The 16215-nt window shown below is 46.2% G+C and overlaps 1 protein-coding gene across 2 annotated transcripts in view; it reads right to left on the bottom strand.

Annotated features, from left to right (window-relative positions):
- Positions 1 to 954: 954 nt before the first annotated feature.
- Positions 955 to 16215, bottom strand: part of CGA (glycoprotein hormones, alpha polypeptide) — a 46146-nt gene continuing 30885 nt past the window's right edge. For both annotated transcript variants that reach the window (XM_054021479.1, XM_054021478.1), the window contains exons 2-4: positions 4296 to 4402; positions 2497 to 2681; positions 955 to 1299 (exon numbers count right to left, since the gene is read on the bottom strand). In XM_054021479.1, the coding sequence (XP_053877454.1) occupies positions 1222 to 1299; positions 2497 to 2681; positions 4296 to 4395 (363 nt within the window). In that variant the 5' untranslated portion in view covers positions 4396 to 4402 and the 3' untranslated portion in view covers positions 955 to 1221. The remainder of the gene's footprint in view (positions 1300 to 2496; positions 2682 to 4295; positions 4403 to 16215) is intronic.

The raw sequence follows: 16215 nt of genomic DNA, 5'->3' as shown, positions 1-16215 counted from the left end.
TCACCCTCACAGTCCCACCTTGGTGCACCCCCTATGCCAGAGCTTGCCAAGGGGTTCTCAGAAGGCTGCCTTACAGGTGTCTTCCACAGTGTCTGCACCAGGGAGATCCTCTCACGGACAAACGAGACACCTTTGCCCACTCCAGCGTTTATACATGGCATAAAGGGCCCAGAGCCAACGTGAGGTGCTTACCAATGTGTTTGGGCTTTGTGTGGGCAATAAGCAAGGGCTGGGAGAGATGGAATTCATTTATCCCACTACCTGCAGGCAGGCCACAGAGCTGTAGAGCAATTCCTCCATACTCGTTACTCCAGCCCGTATGCTGGAGGAGTGACCCCTCTGCAAATCCTGCATAGGATTTTAGGATCAATGGATTTGCACGGGCAAATGTCCCATGCTGCACACTGGCCAACCATCCCTCCTCTCATATGCGCTTGCCCATTTGGGGCTGATGCATTGCTTTTGGAGCTTATATAGAGCCCCCTTCTGTGGTGCAGAGAGTTCTGAGGCCCCCTTTATGTGGATGGTCTGTCTGTACCACTCCCTCTTCCCTGCACACCCTACACAGGAATGCATACCCTCAGACATGGGTGAATTGTATTTTAGGAGCATCTGATCTTACATCTAATAAAACATGTTAGAGAAGGACCAGTTCAAACAAGGGGGGAAAGGTGACACAGAAAGAGACCACTACATAAAGGTTTTGTGTGGCTTCCTATATGGTTCAACTTCCTTTCCCACAATGGAAGTTGTGAAAGGAAAAGGAGAGAAAACAGAAGAACAGAAACTTTGCAAGTTTTAAAAAAAAAATCATAAAATATATATCTAAGCAAAATCAATAGACTTGCATTCCTTTTTCACTTGCACCCCCACCCCACAAAGTCCTAGAACTTAACCCCTGCAAAAATGTTTTTAGTTTTAAACTATTACATTGTCTTTTTCCAGATGAAAACATTGATATTTTAATTCAGACTTTATTTAAAAATGGATCACACTTTTTTTGTCATGCAAAGTGCTATATTTCACTCCTAATGGAAATAATTAAACTTGGTTAAATACGTGATGAAGTAAAGAGGAGATAAATAGCTGTACATCTCATCAGATCATACACTAAAATGCCCTGATCAGAAAACCTAATATTTTAAATAGAGATGCTATAAAAGCTGCAAAATAAACAATTCCATTCATTGTCATCCGTGGTCACTACCGATGGGACAGGCTTTAAGATTTATGATAGTAGCAGGTACTGCAATGACAGTCTGTGTGGTTCTCTATCTTCACGTTGTCCTTAAGGGTAATCTTTTAAAAAGAAACACACACAAAATTACAATTAATTACACTGCTAAAACAAAATTCTTCATGCAAAGTTTTTCTGAAGCCTTTCTTTTCTCAACTAGATACTGTACAAATGTCTTTTGAGATATAGGTATTGGAATGGCACCTGAATCATGCATAGTATTACACTGGTTTTCTATAGCTCAGAGCCACAAAGCCTGAAGGCAAGGTTTTCAAAAGCACTTAGTGATTTTGAGTGCCTAACTTGGCACATCTTAGAGGGGCCTGTGTTTCAGAAACTGTCAAGCATCCACGCTCTGAAATGTCAAGCCTCTTTACGATATCTGAAGGTGGCCCCCCAAGCATGGAGACATTCAGAACAACTAGTAATTTAAAAAAAAATCTTGGCCAAAGTATATTGGCTGAATGGGAGCAAGGATAATCTGGGTGAGCTAGAGCAGTGGTTTTCAATCAGGGGTACCACACCTCCATTCCTCCCTCGATGACCTTCAAACCACCTCCATGCTTGTCTATGTGGAGCTGGCACAGAAGTTGGCTATGCTGTGCTCAATGGGTGTGCAGTTCTGCTACATGCCCACTATCCAGCCATTGTGGACTCACTAGATTGGTGGCTTTACACAGACCCACACCTCTGGGTGAATTTAAGGCTGTTATATGGACATGGGTTACAAACAGGGGTAGGTGAAAAACAGCTTCATTGGAGGTATACTGGTACTATTTTTTACCCTACCTTAATAATCATTTCTTGTCCTGACTAGTCTCCCTGCTGCTCAGAAGGGTTCTTGCCAATTCAGGGAATAGACAAGGGAAAGCACATCAAACAGAGTCAAACACCAATTGAGTAGTATTTAGGGTAATACTGCATGTCAAGGGGAATTGCCAAAAAAAAATAACCTGGGGGAAGGGCAAAAATTCAGGGCCAGACCTTCAAAAGGTATAAATCATTGCAGTACTATAGAAATCAGTGGAGCGCAAACAATTTATTCACCGCAACTGAGGATCCGGCCCTCAGTGTTTATCTAATGTTTAACATGCTAATTTCTTTAAAAGAATAGAAATCAGATGCTCAGAACGTAAGCATCTAGGATTTTTTCCTCAAATGGTGGTTAAATGCCCAACGGCAGGAACATACTCTGCTCTATTCATTGACTTATGTTGTATCATAAAACAAGCTTAAATGGGTTTCGGTCTTGTCCTCACCTTTGTAAAGGCTTTTGCTACACAGCATGTTGCCTCTGATGTAATGTTCTTTGGAACCAGCATTGTCTTCTTTGATCTCATGGGAGTGGGATAAGCCCTGGAGAAACAACATCCTGTGCACTGGTAAATGGGAGCTCCTGGCTTTGAGAAGAACCTGTTCTCCCCTAGCTTGCATTCTGGACAACCTATCACAGATACATAAGTAACAGAAACTATAAACGAGCCACTGAAATGTTTCCCTATATACCATAGCCGATTTGAAGTTAGATTTTTATTTTCACTAACAGACAAAAAAAAAAAGCACAACATGGGTTACGCCGCTGGTCATCCCCGGTTATCATCTAACAACAGAAAGAAGGATTTTCTCTGTCGAGGGTTTGGAGCTCTGGAATACTCACAACTTGCAAGGCTACGTTCATGGCATCTTCCAAAATAAAACTCAAACATTTATTGCTCCCTTTCCATGTTTCTCATTAATTTTCTTTATGGGTGGGTTGTAAGTGAGCAGTGTACCCTGTCAGCCCTGGCCTCAGCATGGCCTTTACAGCAGGGTTTGTGAGCAAGCCTTGGAGGACAGCCTTACTGCTGTCTTCCACAGTGCCTATGCCAGTGACTCTTCTACGAGGCTCCTGAGTCAGGGCCTTTTTACATGGTGTCTGTCATTTGACACCGCATAAGGGCCAGAGCAGGGGTAAGGATCTCACCCTGGGTGCGTTAGTTAGCATGAGATCAACTGCACAGGACTCAGGGGGAGAGAAAAAATGACGATAAATTTAAAATACTCTAAAACTGACCTAAAATAGCTTTTCTATAAAATATAATGACTTTAAAATCCACTATCCCAGGATCTACGAGGGGTAGATGCATATGCTGTGTGTTAACATGAGAAGCCGTGGCTCTTTCCTTTCCTATGTTATAAAGCTGCCATTTGTAACCCTGAAGGGTCACAAGTAGACTTTCAACTTGCTCTGGTTCAGGAATTAATATTACCCACCAGCACCTGAGGGCAGTGTCATTTGGGGGAAATCCAACGTTTGGGAAAAATCCTGCATTTGGGGGAAGAAAAGAAAATATTTTTATGGCAGACTAGCTTAGGGAGTGTTTTTTTAATAATGATAGCAGCTTGAAGTTTCTTATAAGTTTGGAATGATAGAAATTGTCCTAGTAGAGAAGGATTAGTAGGTAGAGGGCAGGTGAAGTGGGCAAATGTGTGGGATGGATAGACTGGGTTGGTTTCACAAAATGAAAAACATGCTGGAGGGTACGTCCACGAAGATTATGTGTACCAGCATAGCCCCGTAGGGTTGACGTATCCTATATGGACAGAAGGGATGTAGGAACACACCTCATTAGCTATGGTGACCGGAAGCCCTCTTCCGTCAACATAGCTGTGTCTACACTGAGTATCATGCTGGCACAGCTACCTGTCAGGTGTGTAGTTTTTTCACACCCTTGACCCATGTGGCTATACTGATGTAACTTTTCAGTGTAGATCAGGCCCAAGTTGCAGCTGAACAAAGAGGATTTTCTGTTTGTAAAACTCTGAACTGAACAATGTGGTAAGAGATGTCTCAGTGTTAGATGCAATGTACATAGTGGCATTTAAATGAACATGTAATATATCACTACAGCATTATATTTTCATTTCATGTTCATATTACAGTCTAGCATACCAAGAAATGTATCTGACAGACAAGATTTATGACCACAGTATACAGTGAGTGGAAATTTAATTAATGTTTTTATTGATACACATGTGATGTTTGTATTGTTATTTCTGAATGTTAAAGGTAGCTTACCCTGCATGAGGAACTCTCCATCAGGAAAAGAATGAAGAATATGCAGAAATACGGACAACATGACTAGAGTGACCGCTGCGTACTTCCCATAGTAATCCATGATTCTTCTGCAAAGAACAGACAGAAACGAAGTCTTCAGCTAACATTCTTGCATTATTGTCATTGGAAACACCATCAGCTATAGAGATTATTTAGGATGATGATTAGAAACTGCAAATGTATTGTACTACTGTTCATTTTACAGCCTTACAACATCATCATCATCTTAACAATAATAGTTTCTCTCTTTGTATTTTTAATACATTTTTCTGGATGTCAACACAAATATAAAATATAAACGATATAACTGGCTAATATTTATGGTAGGTTCAGGGAAAACAGAGAAGCAAATATCTGTAGTCTGACCAGGATAAGGAACCTTGACAGGATTTTCAGTTAAAATAATTGCATAATTACCACATGAAATTTCAGGCTGAGAGTCCAATTCTCACCCCTACTCTGACCCCTTAGGGGCCAGAGCAGCATAAAGGGACCCTCAAAGCCTCATATCCATCTGGGATAGGTTTCCCTTGGTGCAGGCACCACAAAAGGCTGCCTCCTGAGCACCACAAACCCAGGCAGAGGTGAAACTCAGAGAGTGAGGCTGGGAGCAGAAGGGTGGCATGCCGGGGAAGTTGGAACAGTGTAGTAGGCAGAGATTCCAGGCAGCACAGCAGAGGGATGCTGCCATCAATCAGACAGTCCCCGGGGCTCTCAAAGTTATACCAGCAGCTTCTCTAGCCCCAAGACCAGCTCAGCATCAGAAGGGGGTAAAGGTAGTTTAAAGCTATTGTCACAGAGTGGGTGGCCCCTGCAGATGAAGCAGGTCTCGCTCCCTTATGCCAGAGCAGATGCTGTCAGTTTGGCCAATTAAGAGGATGGAGCAGCACCTAGGGCTAAAAAAGATCCGGGGGAGCCCTGTGGAAAGTCAGTCAGGAGACTGGAGGAGAAGATCTCTGGGGAAAGCTGCTGAGAGCAGAAAGCTCTCTGCAGGCCCTCCCTGGAAAGAGAGGGAAGTTATCAGCAAGCCAGTGGAGGAGCTAGCCTGAGTCAAAGCCAGTGCCAGAAGGCCAAAGAGGGCTAGGAAGCCAGAGGAGGGGCTATCCTGCTGACTCTCCTGACCCAGAGAGCCATGGAGAAGGCAGGAGAGGGCTGAAGGCAGACAGCGGCAGGGGCAGCTGCCTCCTGGCTCTCAGAGCTGGACAGCTGAAGCTGGAGGGCCAAAGGGGGCTGAAGATGTGGTGTGTTGAGTTGAAGTGTGGTGAGTTTTCCTGGGGCTCTATCTCTACTTGATGGATTGTCTGGACTATGGTTATGGGGCTTGGGTTATGGTTTATGTGCACAGGGCTTTCTTTTGTAATAAATGAACCCTACGAGGGCTACTTGTACTTGGAAAAACTGTTGGGACTATTTCTAGGGACTCTAAAGGAGAGAAACTGATGCAGGTGCGCCAGGTATGCTGCAGCCTGCCACAAGAGAGTGCTCCAAATGGGGCTGCCTTGAGACGGCCACCATAACTCCCCTCCGTCTGGGCTGTGAGCGCTTTCAGACACATGGCACAGAATCTCACCCCAAGTGCTTTTCTTATCTAGCCTGTGGTTTGTTTGGGTTTTTTAAAACTTTCACTGAGGAGGAAAATGAAGCCTCAATATTCTCTCTATCCTAACTTCAGGTGTGCCATGCTAATAAAGGTTACTCATTTTGGAACAAACAGAATCAGCAGGAAACTTTTTGACAAGTACTTTGGGGTTTCTTGCATCTTCCTCTGAAGCATCTGCTACTGGCCACTGTTGGAGACAATATTAGACTAGCTGGACCATGATTCTGATCCAGCATGGCAATTCCTATGACAAAATTCAGGCTGACTTTCTCTTGCAGAGTCCAATCTCAGAGTTGGGGTCATTTGACATGGAAGGGTCCTGCACACTTCTTCAAACATTAGGTGGCTAAAGATAAGTGTTAAAGTCTTGTGTTAATCTGCACTATACATATAGAATCTACAGTGTTGAACATTTCAGCTATTGTAAATCAGTTGGCCATTTTTCAACATACATAGCATCTTTAGCATGAGGTCTGCAAACTTTCTTCTCAAGCACTAAACTTCTTTACTGCTTGTCAACCAAAATGTGGCCATTCAGCCCAGCTAAATTTACTTTTGTTCCAGTCTATCTCAGAAAACAAGCTATAGCGGCAATTACCCATTTTAAAATAACTCTCCTAGAATGGATAGACCTAGACCTTTCCTTTTGAAGTGAATTGAAGTTATTTATATCCTGTGCTGAGATAATGGAGTCCATGGAGAAAAGCATTATATAAAGGAGAGCTAAGTACTACATTCTACAACTAATGCAATCTGGTCAGATAGTAAATAAAGGTAGTGCTCTTTTGGTCTACCAGGGCTCAACCAGGATTCAGTTTAAGGATTTTATTTCAGGTCTCTTTACAACTGTCAGAGGGGTAGCCGTGTTAGTCTGGATCTGTAAAAAGCAACAGAAAGTCCTGTGGCACCTTTAAGACTAACAGATGTATTGGAGCATAAGCTTTCGTGGGTGAATGCCCACTTCGTCGGCTGCAACGACGAAGTGGGCATTCACCCACGAAAGCTTATGCTCCAATACATCTGTTAGTCTTGAAGGTGCCACAGGACTCTCAGTTGCTCTTTATAACTGACACACCCAGTAGCTTATACCAATGAATCCTTCATTCCCATTGTAGACTCCCCTGTCAGGGGGTTCTGAATGACTCTTATATCCAAATTATTCCACTGTCATGTATTCACACTACAGCCCCAATCCTGCAGCTGGGTCCTCTAGAACAGATGCCTGCAGTTGCACACAGCTCCACTGACTTTTCTGGGCTGAGCTCAGGCACTGGAGTCTGTGCTAGCAGATCCAGTTGCAGAATCAGAGTCTAAGCCTGTGAGCTAAATACATACATAATTTTTAAAGAGAAAACCTCACTGTGCATAGGCAGTAAAAAAAAAATTCTAAATCAATTAACTTTTTGTACTTAAACTTTTTCTTTATCAACATTGCTACTAAATGATAATGATCCCCGACGCAGGGATCATACCAAAAACTATCTTTGGAACACTAAATTTTAGCTAAAGGGATCTTCTAAAAATACAGAGGCAATCAAAATAACACTAAAGCCAAAAATGAAGAAATTAAAGCCCTTAGACTTCTCATGCAGGTTACGTAAGCATCCCGTAACAGTCACAGAAGGCATGCATAGCCCTGATAGCAGAAAGGAAGTGGGGAAAGAGTAGAGGTAAATGACAAGTATCCTCCAGATAATGGCAATCCGAATCTAATGAAGGCACCAGAAAGGAACAAAAATTAAACAGACAATGTGCAAGGTGGAAATTAGCAGAGTGAAGTGAACTTTGAAGAGCAAATAGTCAAAGACATAAAAACAAATAACAAGAAATTAAAGTATAGCTGAAGCAGTGCTCAAAACCATGAAGTAAAAGATGTAAAAGCCAGTTTTATGAAATCAGCATTATAAAAAGAGGTAGGGTGAGATCTTCATCCCATTCTCACTCCTTTACACTGTTTAAAAGGGCCAGAGTATCCTAAAAGGGCTCGAAGTTCAGTATCTGGCTGGGTGAGGATTCCTCCTAGCACAAGCATAGCAGAAGAAACTGTAAGGCTGCTTCTTGCAAGCTCTGGCATAAGTGGTGTACCAGGGGTGAGAGGTGTAACAACCTGCCTGAAATTGGGAAGAAGCAGCACAGGCTGCAAGAAGGAAGAGTTTGGAGGAGGCGGCACCAGGAAGCCAATTTGTGCACATGGTTAGAATGCTAGACACAGCTGCAGCATTTCTGTAAATATTATTCGTAATACAGAGCCAGTTTAGTTTTAGAAACATGGAGTCCTCTCATGTTATTACCCAGCATGTGGCACATGAAACATGGTGGCAATGGCCAGTCTACTATAAAAGCATTCTGAGGCCAGAGGCAAATGTGAGCTGTCAATAAAAAAAACCCATGAAACAAGAGACATTATCATTTGCAGCTTATAGTAGTTGACGTACAGGAGTACCACCTGTACACTGTGGCTGGGCAGCAGGGCAGTGCAAACTGTGGATTTGATCACAGTACAACACCAGAATATCCTCACCATGAAAGAAGAAGGAGAACAGTCCCCCTGTCCAGCATTCTAACAGAGTATAAGGACATATTTCAAGGAGATGGACACCGAGGGCAAGCTGAAGTTAGAAATAGACTTGCCAATGCAGCCCGTGAGACTACCAAAATGTAGAATTGCATTAGCCTTGGTGGAGCCATTGAAGAAGAAACTGGCAAGTCTACAAAGAGCCACTGTTGTACCTGTTGAAACTAGTGCAGCATGGGTCAGCAGCCTAGTAATGGTGAGAGAACCTTTGGGTAAATGGAGGGTCTGCATTGATCCAAAAGCACTTAACAGAGCATTGAAAGGAAGTCAGTGCCCATCACCAGCCATGGAAGATGTACTCCCCAATTTAACTAGTGCGAAAGTGTTCCCTGTTTGATGTCAAGAATAGGCTCTGGCATATTGAGCCACATGAGCCTCCTGAAAACCTTTGCCACAGCTTTTGGCACGTATCACTGGCTACAAATGCCTACGGGCATCAGCCCAGCCCCAGAGTTGTTCCAGTGTAAATCGAACCAGACACAGAGGGACTCCCAGGTGTTAAGGCAGTAGCTGATGACATTTGGAGAGGTCAAGGAAGAGCCAATCCAGGACCATTATACCAAGCTGCAACAACTCCTATTCAGGTGCCAGGAGCAGGAAATTAGGCGGTATGTAGACAAGCTGAAGCTGAGGAGAACTGGGGTCTGCTACATCAGACATATGTTGATTTCCGTGGCATCCGGCCAGCCCCTGGAGAAGTGAGAGACATTAAGAAAATACCCAGACTGTTGGGATGATGCCAAATTGATGTGGCCATACTGAATGAATGGTGAGAGCATAACTTGATATGACTTAAATATGGCTGAACGGCTGCAGAGGATCCTGGGAGCAGGTTCCCTTTAAGCAGAAGCAGATTTGATGAAGAACTGGCAATGTGTGCATGTACAATCAATATTGAACCTATTGATTGGCAAATATGGGCCCATGCAAAAGTAAATATCACATGTATAAAGTTCCAGCATGGATCACAGTCGACCTGGTTGTAGTGACCTTACAGCAAGGACACCATGCAGAGAGCCAGAGTGAATGATTAATGAGTAAGTAAATGTGGGGTGATCTTCGTTCAGTACCACCTCAGAAGCCCCTTCTAAAATACTAATCAGGTTAAAAAAAGGAACCACATGCTCACTGGGCATGCTTTTAAAACATGTAACTCCTTTGAGGAAAGAGTGTAAGAATCAAAGTAAATTACTATGGTTGGGATTCCTTAATTAATGATTGAAAAAGCAACGCTGCTAGACAGAGTAGCCAAAACTCTACTCTGTGAGCTTGAGTAGGACTGTGAATCAGAGGGGTCTCAAGGCAACCAAGGCCTTGCCTCAAGGAAATCCGAGACAGACCAGAAGGCTGAGAAGAACAGACCAGGAGGAAAGAAGCCATCTATAAAATTGGTAACCACCTTCTCTGTTTGCCAAGCAGAAACTGTGTGAGACTAGCGCAGGGCCTGTTTGTGTATGTTTGTAAAAGAGAGACTCCTTAAGAGAAATGTATAGCTCTTAATGTCTATCATAGAAGTTATGTGCTTAACATAACCCTTTACCGCTTGTATAATTCCTTCTTAATGAACTGCTATGTATTGAAGATAATTACTGTGGACCTTTTTCACTGTGTCACGGAGTCCCCGGGCGTTGCTCTGGAACTGCTCCCCACAAAGCCAGTCAGGACTTTGGGGAGCCTCCTCTCCCCTGGAGCAGACTGTCTTCAGGGCAAGAAGCTCACACGGCTTCACCTTCCTGGGTCTCTCCTTGGAGCATTCAGCATATGCCTCTCCATGCGCTTCCCACAGAGAGTCCACCCAGGCAGGGTCCTGGGGAAGCCAGAGGGTCCAGCATGCACCCCCACTTCGCAGTCAGACGTGACTCTTAGCCAGCCAGTAAAACAGAGGTTTATTAGATGACAGGAACACAATCTAAACCAGAGTTTGTAGGTACAGAGAACAGGACCCCTCAGCTGGGTCCATTCTGGGGCCCAGTGAGGCAGACAACCCCATCTGCCCTCAGTTCCCATCCCCAGCCAGCTCCAAACTGAAACCCCCACTCCAGCCTCTCCTTTCTGGCCTTTGTCTCTTTCCTGGGCCAATAAAAGGGTCACCTGATCTCTTTGTTCACCTTTAACTATTCCCTTGCAGGGGGAAGGGCCCCAGCCATTTGTTGCCAGGATACAGAGTGTCAGCCATTTATGCACACTGGAGACTTAAGAAATGCATAGAGGAAACTGAGGCACCCACACAGTATTCAGAGGAAACATTAAGAACAGTCCCACTTTGTCACACACTGGTATGACAGTAATCTGCTCAACCAGGAGCCAGTAAAAATCCATTTCAGGGGTAGTAGCGCCCCCTGTTGTCAAAGAATGTAGTGGGAATCCACTAATTTACAGGGACAGCCAACTATCTTTCCAGATTCTGTGCACACATATCAGAAGCCTGTGAACCCTTGACCCAGTTCACACACAATGACAGAGCATGGGACAGGTCAGAGACCCAAGAACAGGCATTTGGAAGAGTACCGAAATCCTAAGCAAGGCACTAGCCCTAAGTACTATAGTTCTGTGGAGCAGCTAGAGCTACCATTTGAGGCCTCAGAGGGAAGCCTAGGAGCAGCACTGATGGTCTGCTGGCTTTGCATAGCATTTGCTAGTGGAGCCCTAACAGACACAAAAATGAGATATGCTCAGATAGCAAAGAAGCTAATGGCTTCTCTGGAATGGGATGATTCTATCAGTTCCCTTTTGGGCACAAGGTGGACATGCAGTCTAATCATAAGCCATTAGAAAGCAGCATAAAGAAGCCACTGCTGAGTGCACCCAAGTGACTACAACACATGTTATTGAGACTCCAGCGTTATGAGGTGAGGATAAGATACTGTCCAGAAAAGTCCCAATGGGAGAAAGATACATTGAGCAGAGCATACTGTGACAGACCCAGACCAGTGGGGTAAAGGAGTCTGGTAGAGGGCAAATATACTGGTCACTGGATGAGTAGTTTTCTGTTCCCTGAGTGACCAGAGCAGGGGCTGCACTAGAGAAATCAGGAACCTGCTAGAACCAGTTAAGGCAGGCAGACTAATTAGGACACCTGGAGCCAATTAAGAAGAAGCTGCTAGAATCAATTAAGGCAGGCTAATCAGGGCACCTGGGTTTTAAAAAGGAGCTCACTTCAATTTGTGGTGTGAGTGTGAGAAGCTGGGAGCAAGAGGTGCAAGGAGCTGAGAATGAGAGGGTGTGCTGCTGGAGGACTGAGGAGCACAAGCCTTATCAGACATCAGGAGGATGGTCCTCTGGTGAGAATAAGGAAGGTGTTTGGAGGAGGCAATGGGGAAGTAGCCCAGGGAGTTGTAGCTGTCATGCAGCTGTTACAGGTGGCCCTATAGACAGCTGCAGTCCACAGGGCCCTGGGCTGGAACCCGGAGTAGAGGGCAGGCCCAGATTCCCCCCAAACCTCCTAATTGACCTGGACTGTGGGTTATTCCAGAGGGGAAGGTCTCTGGGCTGTTCCCCAACCCACATGGTGAATCTGTGAGGCAAGAAAATCTGCCAATAAGCGCAGAACCCACCAAGATAGAGGAGGAACTTTGTCACAATACTTTCAAGAGTGCAATACAGATGGCTTTGTGGAATAGGAGATAGACTATCAACATGCTACCATACTGTCACACCTCTGGTGGCAGACTCCAGGCAATCCAACAAAGCACGAGACAGGATGGGATGCTACCAAAAGTAAAACAACTTATTCTCCAGGATTGGCCAGATTGCAAGAAACAAGGTGAGGGACAAGCTGTGTACACAAGATGGGGTTTTGCTTACAGGGGACCAAGCAGTAATCCCAGCAGATTTAAGAGCTGATATTATGAGATGGTTACACATGTCACACCTGGGTATAGAAACATGCCTGAGATGAGCCACTAAGTATATCTGCTGGTCAGGCATAAGTGCCTAGTTGAGATCTTTGCAGTGCACAGTGTGCAAAGGTGTGCTCAGAGTACAGTGATTGACAACAAGGAGATACTACAGCAGTGACAGCAACAGCCCTATATACCTTCGCACAGTGTGTATCATTGGCTCTGAGCAGAGACCCAGCAGCCTCTGCCTCCCCTCCCATCCATGCCCAAGACAGCAGTGGGCAGCCCTGTGGCAGGGGAGCCGCCGCCTGCATAGGGGGTAACAGGCTGCAGCACCTGCATTCCAGCCCAATCGGGCAGCCCCTGCTGGAGTCCTGGCCCTGCAGGCTGGGAAGGGAGGCCCAGATGAGGCAGCAATGGAGAGTGGGGGTTGCACCCAGATGCTGGGGCTTTCCATTGGGAGCGGGGGTGCTGGGAGCCCAAAGGGCTGCATGGTACCTCCCTCTGTACTCTCTGGGCTGCTCCCTGCCCTGGCACCGGGCATGGTGTGTCGCACCGGGCATGGTGTGTCCCACCGCTTCCTTTTCTAGGGCTGACTGCCTAGTGTGTGCTCTCTGGAATGGAATGATTCTATCATTCATTGGTCCAAAACCCCTTAACACAGGGATACGCAAACTATATCCTGTGGGCCATGTTTTAATTCGGCCCTTGAGCTCCGGCCAGGGAGCGGAGTCTGGGGCTTGCCCTGCTCCACACGTGCCATGGCTCCACGCAGCTCCCAGAAGCAGTGGCATGTCCTCTTTCCCCCCCCAGCTCCTACGTGTAGGGGAAGCCAGGGGACTTTGCACGCTGCCCCCGCCCCAAGGAATCGCGATCAATGGGAGCTGCAGGGGCGGCGCCCGCGGATGGGGCAGCGTGCAGAGCCGCCTGGCTATGCCTCCATGTAGGAGTTGGAGGAGGGCCATGCCACTGCTTCTGGGAGCTGCTTGAGGTAAGTGCCACCCGGAGCCTGCACCCCTGACCTCCTCCCATGCCCCAACTCCCTGCTCAAGCCCTGATCCCCCTCCTGTCCTCTGAACCCCTCAGTCCCAGCCCAGAGCACCCTCCTGCACCCCAATCCCCTCATCCCCCACCCCAGAACTTGCACCCCCAGCCGGAGCCCTCACCCCTCCCGCACCTCAACCCCAATTTTGTGAGTATTCATGGCCCATCATACAATTTCTGGAGGATGCTCTGGAAGGAACTGTAATCAAGAAGCTGAAGGCTCATGTTGCAAAGTATTGCATACCTGAGACAGGGTGATCAGACAATGGGCAACAGTACTGAATGCAGCAGGATTCAAACAATTCAGTGTCAAATGGGAGTGTGAGCACAAGACACCTTCCCTTGGGTCCCACAAAGAAACAGGAAGGCAGAGTAATCAGTAAAGACAGCCAAGAGATTGATGGCAAAGGCAAAACTGACAGGAAGGAATCCCTACTTGGCAATGTTGAAGCATTTCAATACACCCTCCCAGGGACTATATAGCATAGGGACTGATGGACTATAGAACTAAGACTCTGCTTTTCTTGAGGAGTTCTCTTGTTGCAGCCTAGTGAAGGAACGACAGACAGTACACAGAAGCAGTTAAAAGAATGCCAAACTAGGCAATCAGCTGGCTACACTGAAGGAGCCAAGGACCTGAGACCACTATGCACAAGTGAATGGGTCTGGGTTCAACCATCAAGTAGCGACACAAAGCAATTGCAAAAGGCAACAGTCCAAGCTGCAGTGGGACAAAGGTCATGTGTGGTATCATTTTGGCAGCCGGTTTCAAGCGGAGTGCCCCAAGGGTCGGTCCTGGGGCCGGTTTTGTTTAATAGCTTTATTAACGATCTGGAGGATGGTGTGGACTGCACTCTCAGCAAGTTTGCAAATGACACTAAACTAGGAGGCGTGGTAGATACACTAGAGGGTAGGGATCAAATACAGAGGGACCTAGACAAATTAGAGGATTGGGCCAAAAGAAACCTCATGAGGTTCAACAAGGACAAGTGCAGAGTCCTGCACTTAGGAGGGAAGAATCCCATGCACTGCTACAGTCTAGGGACCGAATGGCTAGGTAGCAGTTCTGCAGAAAAAGACCTAGGGGTCACAGTGGACGAGAAGCTGGATATGAGTCAACAGTGTGCTCTTGTTGCCAAGAAGGCTAATGGCATTTTAGGCTGTATAAGTAGGGGTATTGCCAGCAGATCGAGGAATGTGATCATTCCCCTTTGTTCGACATTGGTGAGGCCTCATCTGGAATACTGTGTCCAGTTTTGGGCCCCACACTACAAGAAGGATGTGGCAATATTGGAAAGAGTCCAGCAGAGGGCAACAAAAATGATTAGGAGGGGTCTGGAGCACATGACTTATGAGGAGAGGCTGAGGGAACTGGGATTGTTTAGTCTCCAGAAGAGAAGAATGAGGGGGGATTTGATAGCAGCCTTCCCCTACCTGAAGGGGAGTTCCAAGGAGGATGGAGCTCGGCTGGTCTCAGTGGTGGCAGATGACAGAACAAGGAGCAATGGTCTCAAGTTGCAGTGGGGGGGGGGGGGGTCCAGGTTGGATATTAGGAAACACTATTTCACTAGAAGGGTGGTGAAGCACTGGAATGCGTTACCTAGGGAGGTGGTGGAATCTCCTTCCTTGGAGGTTTTTAAGGCCCGGCTTGACAAAGCCCTGGCTGGGATTATTTAGTTGGGAATTGGTCCTGCTTTGAGCAGGGGGTTGGACTAGATAACCTCTTGAGGTCCCTTCCAACTCTGATATTCTATGATCTACAGGCTCAGGATAGCAGTGGAGATGAAACTGAAGACAACTGCAGATAGCCTTCACACCCAGACAGACAGGGCTAAGGCAGGAGCAGGAGGACATAGAACAACCCCCAACCTTTAGCTGACCTCACGTAGGATAGTCATCAGAAAAGTGGTTTATGAGTAAGGATAAGATTTTGTCATGGTTATTTTTAGTAAAAGTCACAGACAGGTCACAGGCAATGAACAAAAATTCATGGAAGCCATGACCTGTCTGTGACTTTTGCTGCTGCAGCTCCATGGTTTCCCCTGCCACCGTGCTGGCTGGGAGCTGCAGGGTTCTCTCACAAACACACACACTCCCTGAGAGGCTGTCCCGGGTTGCTGGAACCCTGAGGAGGGCTCCCTGAGGAGGCTGTCGCTTGTCGCTGAAAACCTGCAGGGGGACCCTGAGGAGGCTGTTGCCTGTCCCCTGTCGCTGGAACCCTGCCAGGGCCCCACTAGCTGCCAGCTCCAGTCCTGCAGCCCCAGGGGCTGAAGCAGCTTCTGTGACTTCCGTGACCTCCATGACATAAACGTAGCCTCTTATTTATGAGCAATATAGGAGACAAACTGGACACCATCCAACAGAATGAAGGCAGCAACAGGATGGAAGCAAGTCCCGTACCAACAGCAATAACACAATCAAGAAATGGGAGACTGGTTGGCGATCAGCACATTTGAAGGCGTATGAAGGCTAATAGGCCACAACAAGCAAGTGGTAAAGGCCAGGTGCCTATGGTGGGCTATGTACTAGTAATCTTTGGCAAATCAGCAAACACTGGTACAAAAGACACACAATAACAACAATTGTTAAAAAGAAAGATTTCACAACCAGCATGGGTTGCAGAAGGAAAGAGTTGGGAGAAGACACTAGGGAGCCAGTCTGCATGTACATGACTTGAATCATAGAATATCAGGGTTGGAAGGGACCTCATCTAGTCCAAGCCCCTTGTTCAAAGTAGGACAAATCCTCAGACAGTTTTTTTTTTTTTTTTTAAACCCAGTTCCCTAAATGGCCCCCTCAAGGATTGAGCTCACAACTGTGGGT

Source organism: Malaclemys terrapin, chromosome 3 (genome assembly GCF_027887155.1).
Source record: "Malaclemys terrapin pileata isolate rMalTer1 chromosome 3, rMalTer1.hap1, whole genome shotgun sequence".
In the NCBI taxonomy this organism is placed as follows: Eukaryota; Metazoa; Chordata; order Testudines; family Emydidae; genus Malaclemys; species Malaclemys terrapin.
The sequence above is the reverse complement of the archived record's forward strand: the minus strand, read 5'-3'. Positions and strand labels throughout refer to the sequence as shown.